The sequence below is a fragment of the Myotis lucifugus genome, unplaced genomic scaffold (assembly GCF_000147115.1).
Source record: "Myotis lucifugus unplaced genomic scaffold, Myoluc2.0 scaffold_145, whole genome shotgun sequence".
Classification (NCBI taxonomy): Eukaryota; Metazoa; Chordata; class Mammalia; order Chiroptera; family Vespertilionidae; genus Myotis; species Myotis lucifugus.
Window position 1 is genome coordinate 3,179,429 of NW_005871193.1, and position 21,595 is coordinate 3,201,023.

At 37.1% G+C, this 21,595-nt stretch overlaps 1 protein-coding gene across 45 annotated transcripts in view; it reads left to right on the plus strand.

The window, feature by feature from the left end:
- CD46 (CD46 molecule) overlaps positions 1-21,595 on the plus strand; it is a 49,328-nt gene that overhangs the window by 13,123 nt on the left and 14,610 nt on the right. For 14 of the 45 annotated variants that reach the window (XR_002830735.1, XR_002830737.1, XR_002830736.1 and 11 more), the window contains exons 4-10: positions 7,032-7,123; positions 7,922-8,119; positions 14,082-14,264; positions 14,609-14,656; positions 14,766-14,810; positions 17,413-17,460; positions 21,121-21,159. Coding sequence is in view for 34 of the 45 variants with exons in the window: in XM_023758929.1 (XP_023614697.1) it covers positions 7,032-7,123; positions 7,922-8,119; positions 14,082-14,264; positions 14,609-14,656; positions 14,766-14,810; positions 17,413-17,460; positions 21,121-21,159 (653 nt within the window). In the remaining 11 variants the exon portion in view is untranslated. Of the gene's footprint in view, positions 1-7,031; positions 7,124-7,921; positions 8,120-13,836; positions 13,918-14,081; positions 14,265-14,608; positions 14,657-14,765; positions 14,811-17,406; positions 17,487-19,649; positions 19,653-20,890; positions 20,974-21,120; positions 21,160-21,595 lie in introns of those variants that run through there. The other 31 variants (XR_002830740.1, XR_002830745.1, XR_002830739.1 and 28 more) reach the window with 17 other exon arrangements.

Genomic DNA, 21,595 nt, shown 5'->3' on the forward strand with positions numbered 1-21,595 from the left:
CTCCCTTCCTCTCTGAAATCAATAAAAGTATTTTTTAAAAAAATAAGAAATCTTAGGGGAAAGCTTTATTTTTGAGACTGCTTCAAAGGAGTGAAGATGTCATAAAGAGGTAGTGAGCATTTAATAGTAGCCTTTGTTCCATGGTGTTCATATAATAGTATATATTTGGAATATTGGAAATTTATGAAAAATGTGCATTATACAGTAAGTAGAATCTAATCCAATAAAAGAGAAACATGCAAATTGACCATAACTTTGCTACACCCTAAGCCACAGCCACCAGCCAATCAGAGTGACTATATGCAAATTAACCCAACCAAGATGGTGGCCGGCAGCCACGGAGCTGGAGCAAGCAGAAGGCTTGGTTGCCCGAGCGATGGAGGAAGCCAAGCTTCCTGCCTGCCCTGCCGCCTGTGGCTTCTGCTAAAGGCAACAAAGTTTCAATTATAGAAGATAAATAAATCCCAGATACCTGCTTCCAGCCAGCCTCCACTGGGAGCTTGGGTGGCTGGGGGCCGTGGCCAGCCTGCAAACACCCCTCAGCCTGTCACCCAGGCTGGCCAGGCACCCCAGCGGGACCCCAACCCTGATCTGGGACACCCTTCAGGGCAAACTAGCCGGCCCCCACCCATGCATGAGGCCTCTATCATATATAATAAAAGGGTAATATGCAAATTGACCCTAACAGCAGAAAGACTGGGAATGACTGGTCACTATGACACACACTGACCACCAGGGGCCAGAGGCTCAATGCAGGAGCTGCCCTCTGGTGGTCAGTGCGCTCCCACAGAGGGAGCTCTGCTCAGCCACAAGCCAGGCTGATGGCTGCCAGTACAGCGGTGGTGATGGGAGCCTCTCCCACCTCCTTAGCAGCGCTAAGGATGTCCAACTGCAGCTTAGGCCTGCTCCCCGCTGGCAAGTGGACATCCCCCGAGGGCTCCGGGGCTGCCAGAGGGATGTCTGATTGCCAGCTTAGGCCCAATCCCCCGGGGAGCGGGACTAAGCCATCAGGTGTTCATCCCTCAAGGTGTCCCAGACTGCGAGAGGGCACAGGCTGGGCTGAGGGACCCCCCCAAGTGCACATAGAATGAGTTCAGAGACTTCCATCCTCTTTAATTGAACAAAAAACTTTTGAGAAGAATTTAAGTTTGTGTTTTTTTAAATATTGGTAGAATTCACCATGAAACCATCAGGTCTAGGGAGTTTCTTTGATTTGGAGATTTTTGATTACTGATTCGATCTCCTTACTAGTTATAGATCTTCTTAGATTTTCTTTATCTGTGTGATTTAGTCTTGGTAGGTTTTGTGTTTCTAGGAATTTTTTCATTTTGCCTAAGTTACTTAATTTGTCGGCATAAAAATTATTCATAGTATTCTTATAATATTTTATATTTCTATATAATTGATATTAATGTCCCCAGTTTAATTTCTGAATTTGGGTCTTCTCTTTTTTTATTAGTCTATCTAACTAAAGGTTTATCAATTCAAAGAACCAACTTTTGGTTTCATTCATTTTCACTATTATTTTTCTTATTTATTTCTGCTCTAATCTTTATTATTTTCTTCCTTATGCTAGCTTTGGGTTTAGTTCTTTTTCTAGTTCTTGAAGTTGTGAAGTTAGGTTGTTGATTTCAGATCTCATTTTTTAAATATATGTTTTCATTGATTTTGGAGAGGGAGAGGAAGAGGGAGGGGGGAAAGGAGGAGGAGGGGGAGGAGGAGGCATATGTGTGAGAGAGAAACATTGATCCATCGCCTCTGGGGATTGAACCCGCAACCTGGGTTTGTGTCCTGATCAGGAATCGAAGTGACAACCTTGCAGTGGCCAGGGCGACTCAACCAACCTGAACCCAACTGCAAGGGCTCAGATTTCATTTCTTTTTTTCTTTTTCTTTTTATATTTTATTGATTTTTTACAGAGATGAAGGGAGAGGGACAGAGAGTTAGGAACATCCATGAGAGAGAAACATCGATCAGCTGCCTCCTGCACACCTCCTACTGGGGATGTACCCGCAACCAAGGTACATGCCCTTGACCGGAATCGAACCTGGGACCCCCCAGTCCACAGGCCGACACACTATCCACTGAGCCAAACCCGTCAAGGCTCAGATTTCATTTCTTATTATAAACTTTTATAGCTATAAATTTCCCCCTTGGCACTGTTTTTGCTGTCTCACAAGTTTGGGGATGTTTTCATTTCCATTCATCTGAAAGTAATTTATAATTTCTCCTGTGATTTCTTCTTTGATCCAGTGGTTGTTTAAAAGTGTGTTGTTCAAGTTTCACAATTTTGTGAATTTTCTAATCTACCTTGTGAGAATTGATTTCTAACTTCATCCCGAATGGTCACAAGACACTTTGATATCTATTTTTTAAAACTATTGATTATTTAATACTAATTTGTGGCCAAATGTAGTTATATTATGAATGGTGTCTTTATTTGTAGTTAATTTATTTACAAGTTAATTTCTATCACTAACCTAAAATATGGTCTGTCCTGGAAAATGTCTCATTTGAACCTGACCCCGTGTGTTCTGTTGTTGGGTAGAGTGCTCTGTCTGTGTCTGTGAGATCTAGTTTGTTTATTATATTGTTGAAGTCTTCTATTCTCTTTTTTCTTGTTGTTTAATATTTATTCTAGAGAGAGTAATAGAGACAGGGACATCGAAGTGAGAGAGAAACATCAATCGGTTGCCTTCCATACACGCCCAAACCGGGTATTGAACCTGCAACCTGGGTATGTGCCCTAAGCAGGAATGGAACCCGGCACCTTTTGGTGTGTGGGACAGCTTAACCAACTGAGCCACACTGACCAGGGCAGAATCCTCTGTTTTCTTATTTACTTTCTGTCTGGTTGGTTGGTTCATTATTATAAGTGGGCTATTGAAGACTCGCACTGTTATTGAGAAATGCCTATTATGTAGAAATGTATATTTCACCCTTCAGTTCTGTTAGTTTTCGATTCATATATTTTGAAGGCCTATCATTAGGTGCAAAATAAAAAGTATTTTGTTTGAATTAGTGTAGCACCTCTGCTCTCTTAGGGTCACTATGTGCATGGAATATATTTCTCCATTCTTTTACTTTCAACTTGTTTGTGTTTTTGTATCTCAAGTGAGTCTTGTAGACTGCATACAGTTGGATCCTTTGTGTTTACCTGTCTGTCCAATGTCTGTCTTCAGATTGGAGAATATAATCATTTTAAATATAAAAGGATTATTGACAAGAAGGATGGTTTTCTATGATTATGCTACTGGTTTTCTACATGCCTCAGAGCTTTTTTGACCCCCCCTTTCCTGTTTAGTTGATTTTTATAGTGAAATGCCAACATTTCTTTACTATTACATATTGTCCATTTTATAGGGTTTTTGTTTGTGGTTATGATGTAGATTTTATATTTAAAATCCTACAGTTAGAGTATTCTTATTTGAATTTATACCAACTTAATTTCAATAAATTGTAAAAACTGCACCTTTACAAATCTATCCCCACCACCTTTGGTTGTTAATGTGATACTAATCTCTACACTAATAATTGTAATACTAGCCTCCACAGTAATGTATTTATCTTCCTTTGAAGGATTATTCTCTTAGACCACACAGAAAACAAAAATTATAGGTACAAACCATTGTTACAGTAATGCTGGCTTTAATAATTGCCTGTGTATGTGCCTGCAGTGAAATGCTATTTATTCATATGCCTTTGGGTTACTTTTTTTAATTTCACCTTTCAGGACTCCCTTTAGTATTTTTTGAAGGCAAGGTCTAGTGGTAACAACTCCCTCAGCTTTTATTTGTGAATAAACCTTAATATCTCCCTCATGTTTCAGCACAGTTTTGCTGGATTGAGGATTTGGGGTTGGCTTTTTTCTGTTTTTTAAATCACTTTGAGTCTATCAGTTCACTGTCCTCTGGCCTCCAAGACTCTGATGAGAAATCTGCTGATATTCTTATTTAGAATCCCTTGTACCTGATGATTCACTTCTCACAGCTTTTCAGATTCTGTCACTGGCTTTTGAGAGTTCAATCATGTTTCTCAGTGTGGATCTCTTGAGTTGATCTTACTGAGAGTTTGTTGAGATTTTTTATATTTATATCTGTCTTCCATCAAATTTGGAAAACTTTCAGCCATTGTTTCTTCAGATATTTTCTTTGCCCCTCCTGTCTTCTCTTTCTGAGAGCCCCACAATGCGTATGTGATCTGCTTATTGATTTCCCACAGGTCCCATAGGCTCTCTTCACTTGTCTTCATTCCTTTTTCTTTCTGTTCTTCAGACTCAATACTTTCCATTGGCCTTTCTTCAGGTTCACTGAATCATTTTTTTGTCTGCTAAAAACTACCTTTAATTCCTGTAGCGAATTTTTCATTTAAGTAAGTGTACTTTTCAGTTCCAAAATTGCCTTTTGATATCTTTTTAGGTTTCCATCTCCGAACTGATATTCACATTGTATTCATTCTGTTAGGGTTTGGCCAGGGACATGGGCTGTGAAAGAATTCACAACTGAGAAAGGAATAGATGCAGACAGAGGGAGTTTATTTTATTTTCCAAGGGAGGAAAGGGCCAGGTGCCTTTTGGCAGCACAAGGGGCCCAAGGTGGGGGGTTGTTCTTCTATAAGCGTATTAGGTGTAAATGGCAGCAGTGGCAAATGGATAAAAAAGGGAGGGGATCGGGGACTTCACCTTAACGTTTTCCAGATCCTGGAGGCTGTCCTGAGGAGCTATGGCTTGTTTGTCCTTTAGCTGCAGATGTCCTACAGAGGTGTCTGTTAGCATCTTCACAAGCCTGTAAAACCCTTACAGGGAAAGTTACAAAGGGTTGGGAGGGAGTAGAGTTCTTCTACTAACTAGAAACTCTGTTGTAATTTCCCTGGAATCATTAAAACGGCAGGGAAGGGGGTAATGGGGGAGGTGCAGCCTGCTTTTCAAGCCTGCTTGAAGAGAGAGGCACTTTGAATAGGGAAGTCTGCAATCTCCACATGCTTCTCATGGCTTATGCAAGGTTACCATGAGGGAAAAGAGGCCTTTTTCTTGTCCTAATACATTCATTTTTTTTCTTGATTTTCAGCATTTCTTCCATTAATTCTTTGAGCATCCAGGTAACAGTTATTTTAAAGTCTTTGTGTATTTGATCTGGAATGAGGTCTTTTTTCAGCGATAATTTCTATTAATCTTTTTTTTTCTTTGAAGGCACCATACTTTCCTATTTCTTTGTATGCCTTGTGATTCTTTTCTTGAACTGGACACCTGAATTCTAATAATGAGGTAACTCTGGAAATCAAATTCTCCTTCCCAGGGCTTGTTATTTTCTTAGCTCGTTTTAGTGTTTTGATTGTTGTAGGGTCTGAGGATCAGCCAGATATGTAAACTGAAGGCCTTCTCAGGTCTTTCCGAGCCTTTCCCTGGGCAGGCACAGTCACCTAATTTCCCCCACCTGTGCATGTCCTAGATTTGATGTCTGTCTCCTGAAAGGGGAAAAAGCAAAAATTGAAAGGGCAGCAAAGGACACTGGATCCTTAAATATCTGGAAGTCTCTTCAGTAGGCTATAAATGGGCTTGCAAGAGTGGGGGACATGTGACAATAATGACTGCCCACTTGGTGTCTTTGAGTTAGTGTTTTTTTGTGATCAGAAATAGCAGTCAGTCGCCGAATCCGGTTTGGCTCAGTGGGTAGAGCGTCGGCCTGCGGACTGAAAGGTCCCAGGTTCGATTCCGGTCAAGGGCATGTACCTGGGTTGCGGGCACATCCCCAGTAGGAGATGTGCAGGAGGCAGCTGGTCGATGTTTCTCTCTCATCGATGTTTCTAACTCTCTATCTCTCTCTCCCTTCCTCTCTGTAAAAAATCAATAAAATATATTAAAAAAAAAAAGAAATAGCAGTCAGTAATAAGTGCATAAATCCCTGGTATCTGTGAGGACAGGGTTCTTTTTTCACTCCCTGGTTCCTACAGGCTGTTTATAAGCTGCCCCAGGAGCACGTGCATAGCTGCCTGCTGTGGGAGTGGGATGGGTAGCTGCCATTGTGCTCAGAGCTGAAAGTGACTGATATTAAATCAATTTCCATGTCCAAGTCCTGCCTTAGAAACTACAAACCTTTCAGGGACACCAGAGTTGCAAAATAGTTACATCATGCACATTCTAGCATTGTAATTGTTTGGGTGGGAAGAGAGATTCTTGGTGCCTCCTACCTTACCATCATCCCCGACTTCTCTCCTAATCTGTAATAATAAAAGGGTAATATGCTAATTAGACCACACGTGCTTCCTGATGACCTTCTGGATGAAGCCAGGGCAGCTAGAGTAGCCCAGGCCCCGGGTGCCAGAGAGAAAGAGAGATCAATTGTGAGAGAAGCCTTAATTCGTTGCCTCCTCTACACGTCCAGACTGGATTGGGCCCGAAACCTGGGTGTGTGCCCTGACCAGGAATCAAACCACCACCTTTTGGTGTACAGGAGGACACTCCAACCAACGGAGCCACTCTAGCCAGGGCCTGAGGAGTATTCATAAGACTTGAAACTTAGGCAGCACGTTCCACATGCTAATTCATCTACTCACAGCAATCCCACGAGGTATATACTATTATCCTCTTTTCATAGATGAGGAACCTGAGGAAGAGAAAGGGCCTTGCCCAGCTCAAAGAGCAAGTCAGTTGTGGGGCTGGGACTCCAGTGCAGGCAGGGAAGCTCTCGGGCCTGACCTCTCTACACAGTCATTGTCCTGCCTGGGCAGAATGGCATGAACTCGGGCACAGGGGAATGTTGATGTGCCTGCTGCAGATAGCAGAGGCCAGACCGACAAGCACATGTGTAGATAGTTTGCTCTGGGTCAGTGTGTGCTCAAATGCAGCAACTCTCTCTTCCATTAAATTACAGATTTAGTTAGTACTTTCATGATAGGCTATTTAAGAAACTTTTCCCTCAAACTACTATAGTGCAGAAAAACAACCATATAAAATTTTTCTTCGTTATTATATGCATCGTGTTAACTGGTTAAAAAAACAGCACAACAGTAATCTTTTTTTTCTTCTTATTTAGCTATAACTTAGTTGGAACACCAGTTCTACATTGTCAACTTGCTGGAGATGGGAATAATGTGGCTTGGAGTGGTGACCCCCCACAGTGTGAAAGTAAGTATATTCTGTCTTTAGAATTTAGAGCAGTTCTCAAACTTTTGATCTTGATTTGACTTTATGCTTTTAAATTTAAAAAGACCCCCATATAGCTTTTCTTTAGGTGGGATATGGCTATTGCTATTCCATTATATTGGAATTAACCTTGAAAAGTTTTTTTTATATGTATATATATATATTTTATTGATTTTTCACAGAGAGGAAGGTAGAGGGACAGAGAGTTAGAAACATCGATGAGAGAGAAACATCGATCAGCTGCCTCCTGCACATGTCCTACTGGGGATGTGCCCACAACCCAGGTACATGCCCTTGACCGGAATCGAACCTGGGACCCTCCAGTCCGCAGGCCGACGCTCTATCCACTGAGCCAAACCGGTTTCGGCACCTTGAAAAGTTTTAAAAATAATTATTAAGAACAGTAAGCACAGTACATATTAATATGTACAACATATTTTTAAAGAAAAACCAAAATTTTCAAAAAATTGAGAATAGTGGCATTGTTTCACATGTTTGCAAACTCACCAATATGTGGCTTCAATATAGACCTCGATTTGGGCTGTTGCATTAACACACCATTTGCACATTTGGCAAACTGCACTACATACTGTATGGATGAAAAAGATCATACTTTTTTTTCATAGAAACTTTGTTTCAAATAGATATTGGATATTCAAATAGATTGTAGAAATCATATGTTAATGAATTTATTGAAGCAGTTCATAAGGCATTACTAATGCTGTCTTAACTTTTATCTTTTCTTTTGCGTTTCCTGTCCTCTTTTTTTATCTTTTTAAGAGATTTTGTGTCAACCACCTAAACAAATAGAAAATGGAATATTCAGCAATAGCCACAAGGATATATTTGAATATAATGAAGTAGTCACTTACAGTTGTAAACCTTCGACTGGGCCAGATGAGTATTCACTTGTTGGAGAGAGCAGACTGATTTGTACTGGGCCAAACAAATGGAGTAGTAACCCTCCTGAGTGTAAAGGTAATAACATTTTTTTAAATTTCTTTATTTGTAAATAGTATGGAAATACTTTGTAAATACTCGACTAACAAGTAAACAATAGCTATATATGCTCCCTCACCCTGCTAAATTGTTTTCTAACTTAATTTTAGAAAGGTAACATTGAATGAAAACTAATTTTACTTGTATTGTTCCCCACTCTTCACCATATATATTCTTGGCATTCCAACTTATACATTGTGAATTACTCTGTAGATGCATGAGTTGGGATTTTTTTTCTTCCAAACATCAAAAAACTCAACACACATTGGTGTAAAAATAACAGATTTATTTTGCATTGCAAGAAGTCTAAGAGTACTGACTAGGAAAAAATGGTAAATTATAAAAGACTAACCTTTTCACCAGTACAGTTGATAAACTCTGGACAAAACATCAAGCATACGTTGTTTAATAGCACTTTGCTTTATTGCATTTCACAGATATTTTGTTTTTAAAAATTGAAGGCAAGACCCTCAACAGCAAATAGATTATAGCTTGCTTTATTATGATACTCATTTTATTGCTGTGGTTTGATACCAAACCTGGTATATCTTTGATGTATGCCTGTACTTTAAAAACAATGTTGAAGGCCGTAGAGCATGACTTAAAACAGGAGGCAATGGATGGTATTTGACTCTTGAAAGAATGGAACCACTGAATAATACCAAAATAATTACTCTTGTCAAAGGCAAATGGAATATCCCATTCTCTAATTACATATTCTAAGCATTTCAAAATATTGAAATCATTTACTATACATTATCTGATGACAGTGGAGTGAACATAGATATCAAAATAAAGATATCAAATCCCCAAATATATGAAAGTTATGCAAGGCACTTCTAACTCATGATACAAAGAAGACTTCTCAATGAAAATTTGAAAGTATTGTGAATTGAATAAAAATGAAAATACCACACATCAACATTTGTGGGATACAGCAAAAAGCATTAGTGGGCTACTAATAGCATGAAATTCTTTTATTAGAAAAGCAGAAACATCTCAAATCAATAATACACACTTCTGTTTGAACCTAAAAAAAGAATAGCAAATTGTACTCCAAATAAGGAAACAAAAGGAAAGAATAAAGATAGAAATCAATGAAATTGAAAAGAAAAAAGTAGAATTAATGAAATCACCTAGTTATTAGAGAAGATCAGTCAAATGTTTTAACATATAACCATTCTGACAAAAAGAAAAAAAATACAAATTACTAATATTAAGAATGAAAAAGAAGACATCGCTAAACATATCCAACAGGTGTTTAAAGGATGATAAGAGAATAACACAAACGACTTTATGCCTATAGATTTGACAACATAAACCTTCTCTTGAAGAGAACTGTTCTCCTTTGGGAATCTATCAGACATTTCAGGAGTAAATAATAGTAGCTCTACACAAACTCTTCAGGAAAATCCAAAAGTGTATGTGAGGGGGAATACATCTCACATCATTTCATGAGGATTGCATTGCTCCCATATTAAAACCAGATAAACATTTCAGGAACATTAAAAACAATATCCATAATGATCATAGAACCAAAAGTCCTCAACAAAATATTAACAGATCAAATCCTATAATAAATACTAAAAGTAATACATCATAATCAAATACAATTTACTCCATGTATGTAAGGTTAATTTAAATTTAAAAATTAAATTTACTATATCAGGACATATAAAGAAGAAAAATATACATGATTATCTTAATGTGAAAAAAAGCATTTGACAGAATTCATCATCTTTTCATTATACAACTTCTCAGTGAAGTACTAGTAAGAATAGAACTATCAGTCCCTGAAAAATGGCTCTAACTAAAATCCCATAGCTAACATTTTACTTACTGGTACATGAATGAATTATTTCCCCCTTAGGTAGGAACAAGGCTAGGATGGTCCTGCCCAGTACAGTAAGGCAAGAAATTTATAGACATACATGTTGAGGAGAAAGAAAGAAAGTAGATTTATTATACATCATTGTGTAGAAAATTCGAAAGCTTGAAGTTTTCGCCAGGTGGCAAGCATAATAAGATCAATGTACAGAAATCAATTGTATGTCTATATACTTGTAATAAATCAGTAAGAAATTGAAATTGTTTACATAATATTTACAACAGTTTCAAACTACATATATTTGAAAATGTATAACACATGTGCAAGAATTGAATGGTAAAAACAACTAAACACTTTATAGAATAAATTAATAGACCTTAATAGAAATAAGGTTGTGGATTAAAAGAGTAAACCATAATAAAGATAATAATTTTTCCATAATCTATAATTTTGGCACAGTCCCATTAAAAATCTCAATAGAACTTTTTGTATAAATAGACAAACTGATTCTAAAATTTATATGAAAAGACAACAGAGGTATAATCGTAAAGATTTTTTAAAAGTTAGAAGACTCATTCTACCTGTTGTGAAAGCTTATTATAAAACATACTATGGAATATATGATCAAGACAGTATGGAATGGAATAGAGTCCAGAATAGACCCTTTCGCCTGCATCCAGTTGATCTACCACAGGTGCACAAATAATTCAGTGGAAAATGGTAAAAGCACAGGCACATTTGATACCCATATGCAAAAAAAAGAGATCTCAACCCAGTTTTATACCATATACATTTACTTAAACCATCATAGACTTAAATATAAAAAATAAGACTTTTACTAGAAAATATAGAAAGTATTTATGACCTAAATGAAGATTTCTTAAATACAACCCTAAAAGGAATCTTTTAAAAGAAAAAAATTCTTAAAAACTCAAAAATTCTGCTCTCATAAAAGTTATAAGAATAAAAATATGAGCCATAGACTTGAAGAAGATATTTTGCAAAGCACATGTATATAGATCTCTGAAAACTAAGAAAACATCCAATATTTTAAAATGGGCAATATGTTTGAATAGACCTATTCCATCAAAGAAGATATATGGGTGGCAAAAAAGAAATGAAAATTGCTCAATAGCATTAGTTACAGAAATGTAATTTAAAAGCACAATGATATACAACTAAACACCTATTAGTATAGTAAAACTAAAAGTAACAAGTTAACCATACCATTACAAAGATATGGAGTAATTAGAACTTTCATAATGGAAAGTTAAGAATGCAAAGTGGTATGTGTATTTAAGAAAGCATTTGAAGATTTGTTATAAAGTTAAAACATGCACTCATGCCCTAACCAGTTTGGCTCAGTGGATAGAGTGTCGGCCTGCAGACTGGAGGGTCCCAGGTTCGATTCCGGTCAAGGGCATGTACCTGGGTTGCGGGCACATCCCCAGTAGGCAGCTGATCGATGTTTCTCTCTCATCAATGTTTCTAACTCTCTATTCCCTCTTCCTTCTTCTCTGTAAAAAATCAATAAAATATATTAAAAAAAAAAAAACCATGCACATACAACTCAGCAATTCAAGTAAATTAAAAGATGATCACATAGAGCCCTATTATGAGAATATTTATAGCAGCCTTACTCATAATCTATTGGAAACAGCCCATCTTTTTCAGTTGGTGAATGGCCAAACAACCGTGGTGCATCCACATAATGGGATAATGCTTTGTAATATAAAGGATTGCGCATCTAATCTTGCAAGTACAGAAGTGAATCTCAAATGCATTATGCTAGGTGAAATAAGCTGTACTCAGAGGCTGTGATCCCATTATGACATTCTGGAAAAAAAGCATTATAGGGATAGAAAACAGATCAATGGTTAGCTGGTAGAAGGTGGTTGAGGGATGGGGACTGGGAGAGTTGATTACAAAGTGGCATGAGGGAATATTGGAGGTAATGGAACTTTTCTATGTCTTTACTGTGGTGATAATTACATGGTTAATATTTGTATTGATCAAACCTCATTCAGCTGTGCACTTATAAGGATGAGTTTTAACATATGTAAGTTATATCCAGTAATTCTAACTTACAGAAATAATTTCTGTGATTAATATCAGCTTAGCACAACAGAGAATAGATCAATGTACCTGACATGAGGACAATAGAAACCAACCAGATGAATTGAAAGAAATATTTTTTATTATATCTAGAAAGACAACCTGGGGAACAACTAGCAGTCAGATATGCATGGAGAATAGCAAGGAGTCAAGTATGCATATCATTGGAGTTCAGAAAGAGAGGAGAAACAACAGTATAGATGATTATTTGAATAATTATCCACATTTGATCCAAAACAACCACCCCACAAGTCCAGGAAATTCAGTGACCCTAGCAGGATAAATAAATTTAGAAATTTTACCAAGAACACCCCGCTGAAGTAACCAATCATGGTAAAACTTCTGAAAACAAACAAAAAGCAGCCAGTGTGAGGGGGAAAGCAACACCAACATATTACATTCGCCCCACCCCTCTCAGTAAGAATGACAGCTGACTTCTCTTAAGGAACTTGTAACTAGAAGACAATAACATCTACTAAAGTGCTGACAGAAAAATAAAACAGGACACCTAGAAATCTCTGTCAAGGGAAAATATTACTAACCTACAGGTCTGAGTGTCTGCCCCCTGGTGGTCAGTGCACATCTTAGCGACTGGTCGAGCAGTAGAATGATGGAACTATGGGTCAGACACTTAGCTTATTACACTTTTATTATATAGGATAGGATTACTGGCTATATTCCCTATGCTGTACTTTACATCCCCATGACTATTTTGTAACTGCCAATCGGTACTTCTTAATCCCTTCATCTTTTAAGGAGAAATCTTTTAAAACTGAAGGTGAAATAAGAACTTTTTAAGATAAACTAAAGCTAAGAGAATTGTCACCACCCCACCTGCACTACAAGAATTGCTAAAGGACGTTCTCTTGGCTGAGGGGAAAAGATACCTGATGGACATTCAGGTCGACATGCAAAGAGGAAGAGCTCACTTCCAGTTTATTCTCATAAGATGCTCTCTGTACTTACTGCCAGTCAGTGTTTTATTTTTTTCCAAATTCTGCCAAACCCATTACTGGATTCTGAAATCAGTCTAGAAGGTCAGCACCAAGGTTTTTGTTCTTGAGAAGTAGAGTACAATGGGAAATACCAGAGTCTAAGTATTAACTTTTAACTTTATGTCAGGCCTGTAGGATTACATACTGGTTTACAAAGGAAAATGTAGTTTTTGGTTCCTGGGTTGGAATCCAAAACGTATGGAAACACTGCCCTGACTCCTTGGCCGTTCTGTGTCTTGAATATCCCAGTTCTTGTATGTTGTCAGTCCCTGAGAACCTTCTCTCTGCATCTCTGCAGAGCCAGCTGCTTTCCAGCTTTCACATTTGAGCGGAAGCATTTTCTCATCACAAGAGCCTCTCCTAGGAGCCTTTGTACAGAGCAGGGCACTGGACTCAGTGTCAGCGTGAAATTGTAACAGAGCCCTAGGGCCAAAGAGCACCCAAAGGCTGTGTTTGAACTTACTAGGAAATTGTCCCTGGGAGGCAGACCTTTCTCAAAACTTGTCAATAATGGGGCGAAATGTAGGAAAGCCAATAAACCTAATGACATCTCTTCTAGGTGGGAAAAGATGGTTGGATTGTGCGAAATCTATTTACCTGGAATTAAAATGCACGAATAAAGTTTTTAAAAGAAGATGAACATCCTGCCGTCCATTCCTGGCCTCTCTGTTCACAGTGGAAATGACGACCTTGCACTCGGTTTTCTCTCCTAGGCTAAAACAGCTTTTCATTAATTCTGAAATTTCTTCACTTTTCAGTGGTCAAATGTCCATATCCATCACTCCCTGATGGAACTATTGTGTCAGGATTTGGGAAAAAATACTACTACAAAGCAGAAGTTCAGTGAATTAAAATGCACGAATAAAGTTTTTAAAAGAAGATGAACATCCTGCCGTCCATTCCTGGCCTCTCTGTTCACAGTGGAAATGACGACCTTGCACTCGGTTTTCTCTCCTAGGCTAAAACAGCTTTTCATTAATTCTGAAATTTCTTCACTTTTCAGTGGTCAAATGTCCATATCCATCACTCCCTGATGGAACTATTGTGTCAGGATTTGGGAAAAAATATTACTACAAAGCAGAAGTTCAGTTTGAATGCAACCAGGGTTATTCCCTTGAAGGCAGCCGCAAAATTGTCTGTGAAGCTAATAATGCCTGGGTACCCGAGATTCCTCGCTGTGTTAAAGGTACAGAGTGTCTTCTACCTTTTTGTTGTTGTTTGGATTTGATATCTTTGAAATATAAATGACAGGGTAATTGAAGTGAAGCACTTTTAGTATTTATGTCTTATCATGACACATGTAGAATTCACAAAGAATTCTGCTTTTGTTACTTGTGTATTTTCATAGGGTTGGCACATTATGTATATCACACAAGTTATAAAGTTTTCTTCTTTGACTTTATGTGGAAAACTGTATAGCAGCCATCTTTAAGAAAATTGAAGCATGGGTATTTTCATCTGAATAAGTTTAGAATGAAAAGACTTTAATTCCTAAGTGGTTAATTCAGTTGAAATTATTTTCTCTTCTAGTGGTGACTTCTCCTCCCAGTACCACACCTCCGATTTTGAGTCCTTCAGGTTTAGTAACATCCTGCTTACATTTTCAAAACTCTTTTGAATTCTTGGTGCTAATGCCAGCGATAACTCCCAAGTAATTTGATCCACTCTACATTATTTTGTTTTCCAGTGTCAACTCCTCCCAGCACAAACCCTCCAATTTCCAGTGTCACAGGTTTAGTAACTTCCTACTTATATTTTTTCAAAACCTTTTAAATCCCTGGTGATTTTTAGAAATCATTTTAATTCCTAAATATTTTTTCATAATCCTTTAACTATCTGGTGATTTACACTCATTCATCATTTTTAGTAATAAAAGGAGGAAGCACATCTTTACAGCCATCCTACTTGTTTTACGTAATGATTCTAAACTGATTTGCCACAACTTGGCAAGTTATGTAAACCTTAAATGTGTTTATTTACATGTAAAATTGTTCAATGCCTTCCTCACTGGATGGCAGGAACCTTTAAGTGGGATCCATTAAACCATTTAGCACAGTATCTGGCATATCCTAGTAGGAAGTTGTTAAAGGAAGCTACATGCCTTAACAGCATCACTCCAGTTCGTCAGTGAACAAGAAGATCCATGGCTTCTGTTTTTTAATGTTTGTTTTCTGTCATCATCATTGCTATTTTATCCATTTTAAAAGTGTTCTATCTGGTGACACCTTTATAGGGTATCTTTCTGATCCAGGACAAAGTTTCATTTCCTGGACTGCAAACAGTTTCATTCTTTTTCTATAGCGCAATTTCAACTGGTACTTTCGGATGGTGTCTCTAGAACAAGACCTGTATTGCTACTACCCTCCACTCGCATCTCATACAGTTATTCTTTTTGTCTTTACTGGGTCCCTTCCTTTGTTTTTCAATCCTCACCTGAGGATTTTTTTATTGATTTGAGAGAGAGAGAAAGAGAGAGTGAGTTATCAATTGGTTGCCTCCCATATGCAACCCAACTGTGGATCAAACCCACAACCTAGGTGTGTGCCCTGCCTGGGAATTGAACCTCAACCTTTTGGTATATGGGAACATGTTGTAACCAACTGAACCACCTGGCCAGGGCTTCACTAGCATTTTCATTTGGGAATAGAAACTAAATTTTATAGCAACTGAAATACAGGGAAAAACTTATTGAAATGAAATGGAGGACTTGTTGCATGGACTACTCATCAATGGCTCAGCCTAAGACTTGAGAGATTATTTTCATGTGGTGGAAGGAGTTGTCATCCTGATTTCAGTACTGCTTTCTTTGGCTTCTTGGTTTCAGCAGAAACAAGAGACAGGAGCAGTAGTGGGAAGACCGTTAGCCTGGGCTGACCTCACTCAGGGCCCTCAATTGGTTCTACTTTCTCATGGAACATCATTTCTGTGGGCTTTAATTTCCTGTTGGTTGAGGGTGTTGAACTCATATCTCAATCAGTGGCTTTCAGTTTGCTTGTATATTTTCTGTTTTCCTAAGACCTTAAAAATTGAGGGAAGTTACGCATGTTAACATGGTAATTAGAACACCTTTTTATAATCCCTGTGTATCTGGCCCCTGGTAGCCTCCTTGAGTATCAGGTAGCCTCAGTTGAGCGCTGTGAGGTTTGGGGAGTGGGGTGAGAAGAGATGGTTTTTGCATGTGAAGTTTATACTCATTGGCCCATCGTGTTTATGCACATGTCCTAGTGGGTATATGCACTGTGGGATACTGTTTGTTGATACGCTTTTGAATGAGTGACCATGAGAATTCATAAAGGGTTTATAAAACACCTTTACAATTTAGCATTTGAAAGAAGAGGAGCAAATTGATTGTGAGATGTTTCTAAACTATAGGGTTTTTAATTATTTTTATTCTTTATTGTTGAAAGTATTACATATGTCCACTTTTTCCCCCTCTTTACCCCCTCCATTCCCCTCCACCCCAGGCCTTTAGCACCCTATTGTCTGTGTCCATGGGTTATGCTTATATGCATGCAAAGTCTTTGGTTGATTACCTCCCATCCACCCACCCTCTCCCGCCTTCCCTCTGAGATTCTGTTCCATGCTTCCATGTCTCTGGATCCACTCAGTTCATCAGTTTAAATATCAAAAATCAAAATTCTTCATGTACCTGTAAAATATATTTTGTTATTAAAGAAAGAATTAGTAGTAACATGTAATAGTGATAAGGTATATCTAATTCTGCTCATATTAAAAAATACCCAAGAAGTGCTGAGGGAAAAGAAAAGGATAGAAATTATGTACTGTAGCATAATGCTGCTTGAATGGTATTTTTAAAAAGATACATATATTTAGCCCTGGCTGGTATGGCTGGGTTGGTTGAGCATCCTCCCAAGCACCTAAAGGGTTGCTAGTTCGATTCCTGGTCAGGGCACGTTCCCAGGTTGCAAGCTCAATCCACTGTCGGGATGTGTTCTGGAGGCAGCTGATCAATGTTTCTCTCATATGGAGGTTTCTTTCTGTCCTTGTTTCTTCCTCTCTCTCTAAAAATCAATAAAAACATATTTCAAAAAATATTAAGATACAAATGTTAATTCTGAATACTTTTTTTTACTATTATTAAATAACTTGTGATTTCCATTGCAAAATATAAAACTGTAGTGAAGACTGTTATGCATACATTGTTATGTATTTTTAAAATATATATTTAGGTTAAATGCCAAGAAGTAGAATTGCAAAGTTCAGAAAGTATCTGTATTTTTTATGTTAATGACTAATTAACATTTTTATAAATAAAAATTCAACCCATAGTATATTGATAAGGCTGGTGAATGGAATCAAATTTACTTTTCCAGGTGTCACACCTAGTCCACCAACCAAGCCTCCAGTTTCAAGTGGTCCAGGTTCAAAAACTCTTTGTTCTACTTCTGTTAAGTTTATAATGTGACGGGTGGAACATTTTCATGTTATGTATTAATTTGCATTCTTTTAATGATCAGATAAGCTTTTTTGTCTAAATTACTTATTCATGTCCTTTATTTTGTTAGGTTTCTGAATTATTTGTGTTGATTTATCAGAACTTTATATAAATTAAAGCCCCTTGCAGTGGTTCTCAACCTTCCTAATGCCGTGACCCTTTAATACAGTTCCTCATGTTGTGGTGACCCCCAACCATAAAATTATTTTCGTTGCTACTTCATAACTGTAATTTTGCTATCGCTATGAATCCTAATGTAAATATCTGATATGCAGGGTGTGTTTTCAGGGGTTGCGATCCACAAGTTGAGAACCGCTGCCTGAAAGGAACATTTTTTTCTAGTTTCCCCCCCTCCCCCCCATTATTTTTCCCAGTTTCCTTTTAAGATTTTTACACTATTGGATATAGATTACTTTATATAACTACTTTCAATTACATAAGTAGTGTATATGAATATAAATTTCAAACATTATAGAGTAAAAGAATCTTCTCTTAGTCCATTATATCTGTTTCTATACATCAATATCTTGTATGTGTAGATCTACATATTTTGGCAGTTTTTCTTTTATTTTACACAGAAATGGCATCATGCTGTTGATATTTTTCTAACACTTTTTACACTTACCATCTTAGATTGGGTTAGGGTTAGGGTTAGCGGTTGAGCATTGACCTATGAACATGGAGGTCACGGTTCGATTCCATGTCGGGTGGGACACATGCCTCGGTTGCGGGCTCCATCCCCACTGTAGGGCATGCAGGGGACAGCCGATCAATGGTTCTCTCATCATTGATGTTTTTTTCTCTCTCTCTCTCCTTTTCCCTTCCTCTCTAAAATCAATAAAAATATTTAAAAATTAAAATATATTTTTAAAAAAAGATTGGGGTTTGTATTTAGACTTGGTCCCATCATTTTAATGGTGACTTTAATATATGCCATATTTTACTCTATCAGTGGTCATGGATATGTGCAGAAGCTTCACATGAATAGGTAGCTAGCTATATTGATCACTTCCCTAATGGCTATGGGTGTTACCATTGTCTGTCTTATAAAAGCTTTAGATCTTCTCAATACTCAAATTACATAAACATTTCAACCATGTGTTCTGGTTGCATTCTTTGCATTTAAATTGTTGGTACATCTGAAATACTTACGTTATATGGAATGAGATACAGTTCCTTTACACTGCACCCACTCTATTTGTTCAGAAGTTGTCTTCTCTCCAACTGTTTTGAAATGCCAATTTTTATCATACATTTTATATTCCCACTGCCAGTACACAAAGGTTCCAATTTTTCCGCCCTTTACCAACCTTATTATTTTCTGTTTGTTTTTTTTTGTACTAGCCATTTTAATGTATATGAAGTGGAATCTCATTGTTATTTTTGTTAGCATTTCCTAATGATTAGTGTTCATATTTTTTAAAATATATTTTTATAGATTTCAGAGAAGAAAGGAGGAGAGAGGGAGAGAAACATCAATGATGAGAGGGAATCATTGATCAGCTGCCTCCTGCATTCCCCCCACTGGGGATGGAGCCTGCAACCTGGGCATATGCCCTGACGAGAATTGAACCCTGACCTTCTGGTTCATAGGTCGACGCTCAACCACTGAACCACACTGGTCCGGCAGTGATCATATTTTTATATGCTTATTGATGTTTTGTATAGCTTCTTTGGGGAAATGTCTATTCAAGTCCTTTGCTCATTTTTTTATTTGGTGTGTTTTTGTTGTTGCTACTGAGTTTTAGATGTTCATTATGTATTTTAGATATTAATCCCTTGTCAGTTGTATGATTTGCAGATGTTTCCTCCCATTCTTGGATTGCCTTTTTACTCTATTGATAGCGTCGTTTGATAAACAAGCGATTTTAATTTTGATGAAGTCCCATGTATCTATTGTTTTTCTTTTGTTGCCTGTGTTTTTGGTGTCACATTGCCAGGTCCAACATTATGAAGCCTGTCCTCTGTTTTGTTCTCAAGAGTTTTACAGTTTTCGCTCTTATGCTTAGTTCTTTGATCCATTTTGAATAAATTTTTGTGTACGGTAAAGGCAGGAGACCAACTCCCTTCTTGTGTGTGTAGATATCCAGTTTTCTAAGAACCACATGTTGAAAGACTGCTTTTTCCCTTTAGATATTCTTAGCATCCTTGTGCACATTTGACCATATATGTGAGGGTTCATCTCTGGGCTTCTATTCATTTGGTTTGTCTTTTTGCCTGTATCACTGTGTTTTAATTCTTATAGCTTTTTAGTCAGTTTTAAAATCAGGAAGTTTGAGTCCCCTCAACTATGCTGTTGTGTAGTAGTTTCAGGATTGTCTAGGCAATTTTTAGATCCTTGGATTTTAAGAATTATAAATTGGGCCCTACCTGGTTGGCTCAGTGGATAGGCGTAAACCTGAGGACTGAATGGTCCTGGGTTCGATTATAAGTTGGATTTTTCTATTTCTAAAGAATGCATATTCAAGATGATGATAGGATGCATGTAATCTGTAGGTTTTTTATAATATTAGCACAGGATATCTTTCTATTTATTCATGTCATCTATTTCTTTCAGCTGTTTCGTACTTTCCAGTGTAGGAGTCTTTCACCTGCTTGGTTGTTTTTTCCTATTTTATTTTTTATGCTATTGTAAATGGAATTGTTTTCATAATTTCCCTTTTGGATTGTTCATTTTTAGTTCTAGAAATGCAACTGATTTTGGGGTGTACATTACGTAGCCTGCAACTTTGCTGAATTTATATTTTAGTTTCAACAGGTTTATGTTTGTGTGTGTAATCTTTAGAGTTTTCTATGTAAAAGATCATGTCATCTGCAACAGAGATAATTTTAGTGCTTCCTTCCCAATTTGGGTGCTGGTTATTTATATTTTTTTGCCTTATTTCTTTGACTAAAACTTCCAATATGATGTTCAGTAGAAGTAGGAAATGCAGGCATCCTATCTTGTTCCTGATCTTAAGGGGAAAACTTTCATTCCTTTACCATTGAGTATGATAATAGCTATTGGTTTTTCATAAATGGCCTTATGTGTAAGTTTCCTTCTACTATAGATTAACTTCTAAATCCTTTTAAGCCTTCCTGTTTGTTTGTTTGTTTATTGATTTTAGAAAGGATTGGAGAGGGAGAGAATCCTTGATTGGTTCCCTCCTGCATGCCCCACACTGGGGATCAAGCCCACAACCTGGGCATATTCCCCAACTGGGAATGGAACCATGACCTCTTGGTGCATAGGTCGAAGCTCAATCACTGAGCCACGCCAGCCAGGCCCTATGTCTTTTAATTTTATGTAGAATCACATCAATCCATAGGCTAATTTTGATGTTAATCTAATGATAAATTTAATTACTGTACCATAGAATATTGTCATAGGACATGTTACTGGACAGGAAGAAGAATTCTGATGACAGTGAATATAAATTTATAATATTTTATGATATTTGGAAAAGAAACTAATATAATTTATGTGAAGAAAATAAAATTGAGAGTTTTTATTCAAAGGTAAAAATTCTAAACTTATAATTTAGAGGTCTTAATCTTTGTTATTGTCTTCTTTCCCTTTTTACTTACTTTTTTTCTTTTGTTCTAGGACGTCCCACTCCTGATGAAACACCATCTCAATCATTAGGTATTATTTTAATTAGTAATGCTCTGCAGTATGAGATATTAAAGTTTTACATGGAAATATATTTTGATTACCTGTAGTTTAAGAAGGTATAATCAATCTATCACTAATGTGTGAGAATTAATATTTGGTAATTTTACTAGTAATAGTGTAGATACCATGACAAATATAAACAGTAGTATGTGTAGACACATGTAATTAATACAGTTTTTAAGAGGATTCCTTGTAAGGTGAGGTAACTTTCTCAAATGCTGTATTTATTTATAGGTTAAAATTTGTAGGCTATAACTTCTTTCCATGTGATAGTGTCATTTTGTGGCAACTGGTAGGTAAATTTTCTTTTTATTCATACCTTGTATACACACGCCTTAACGTACTATAAGTTGGGTTAATTTTTTTTTCCCCATAACATATCTGGTGTATCACACTTTATGTAGAC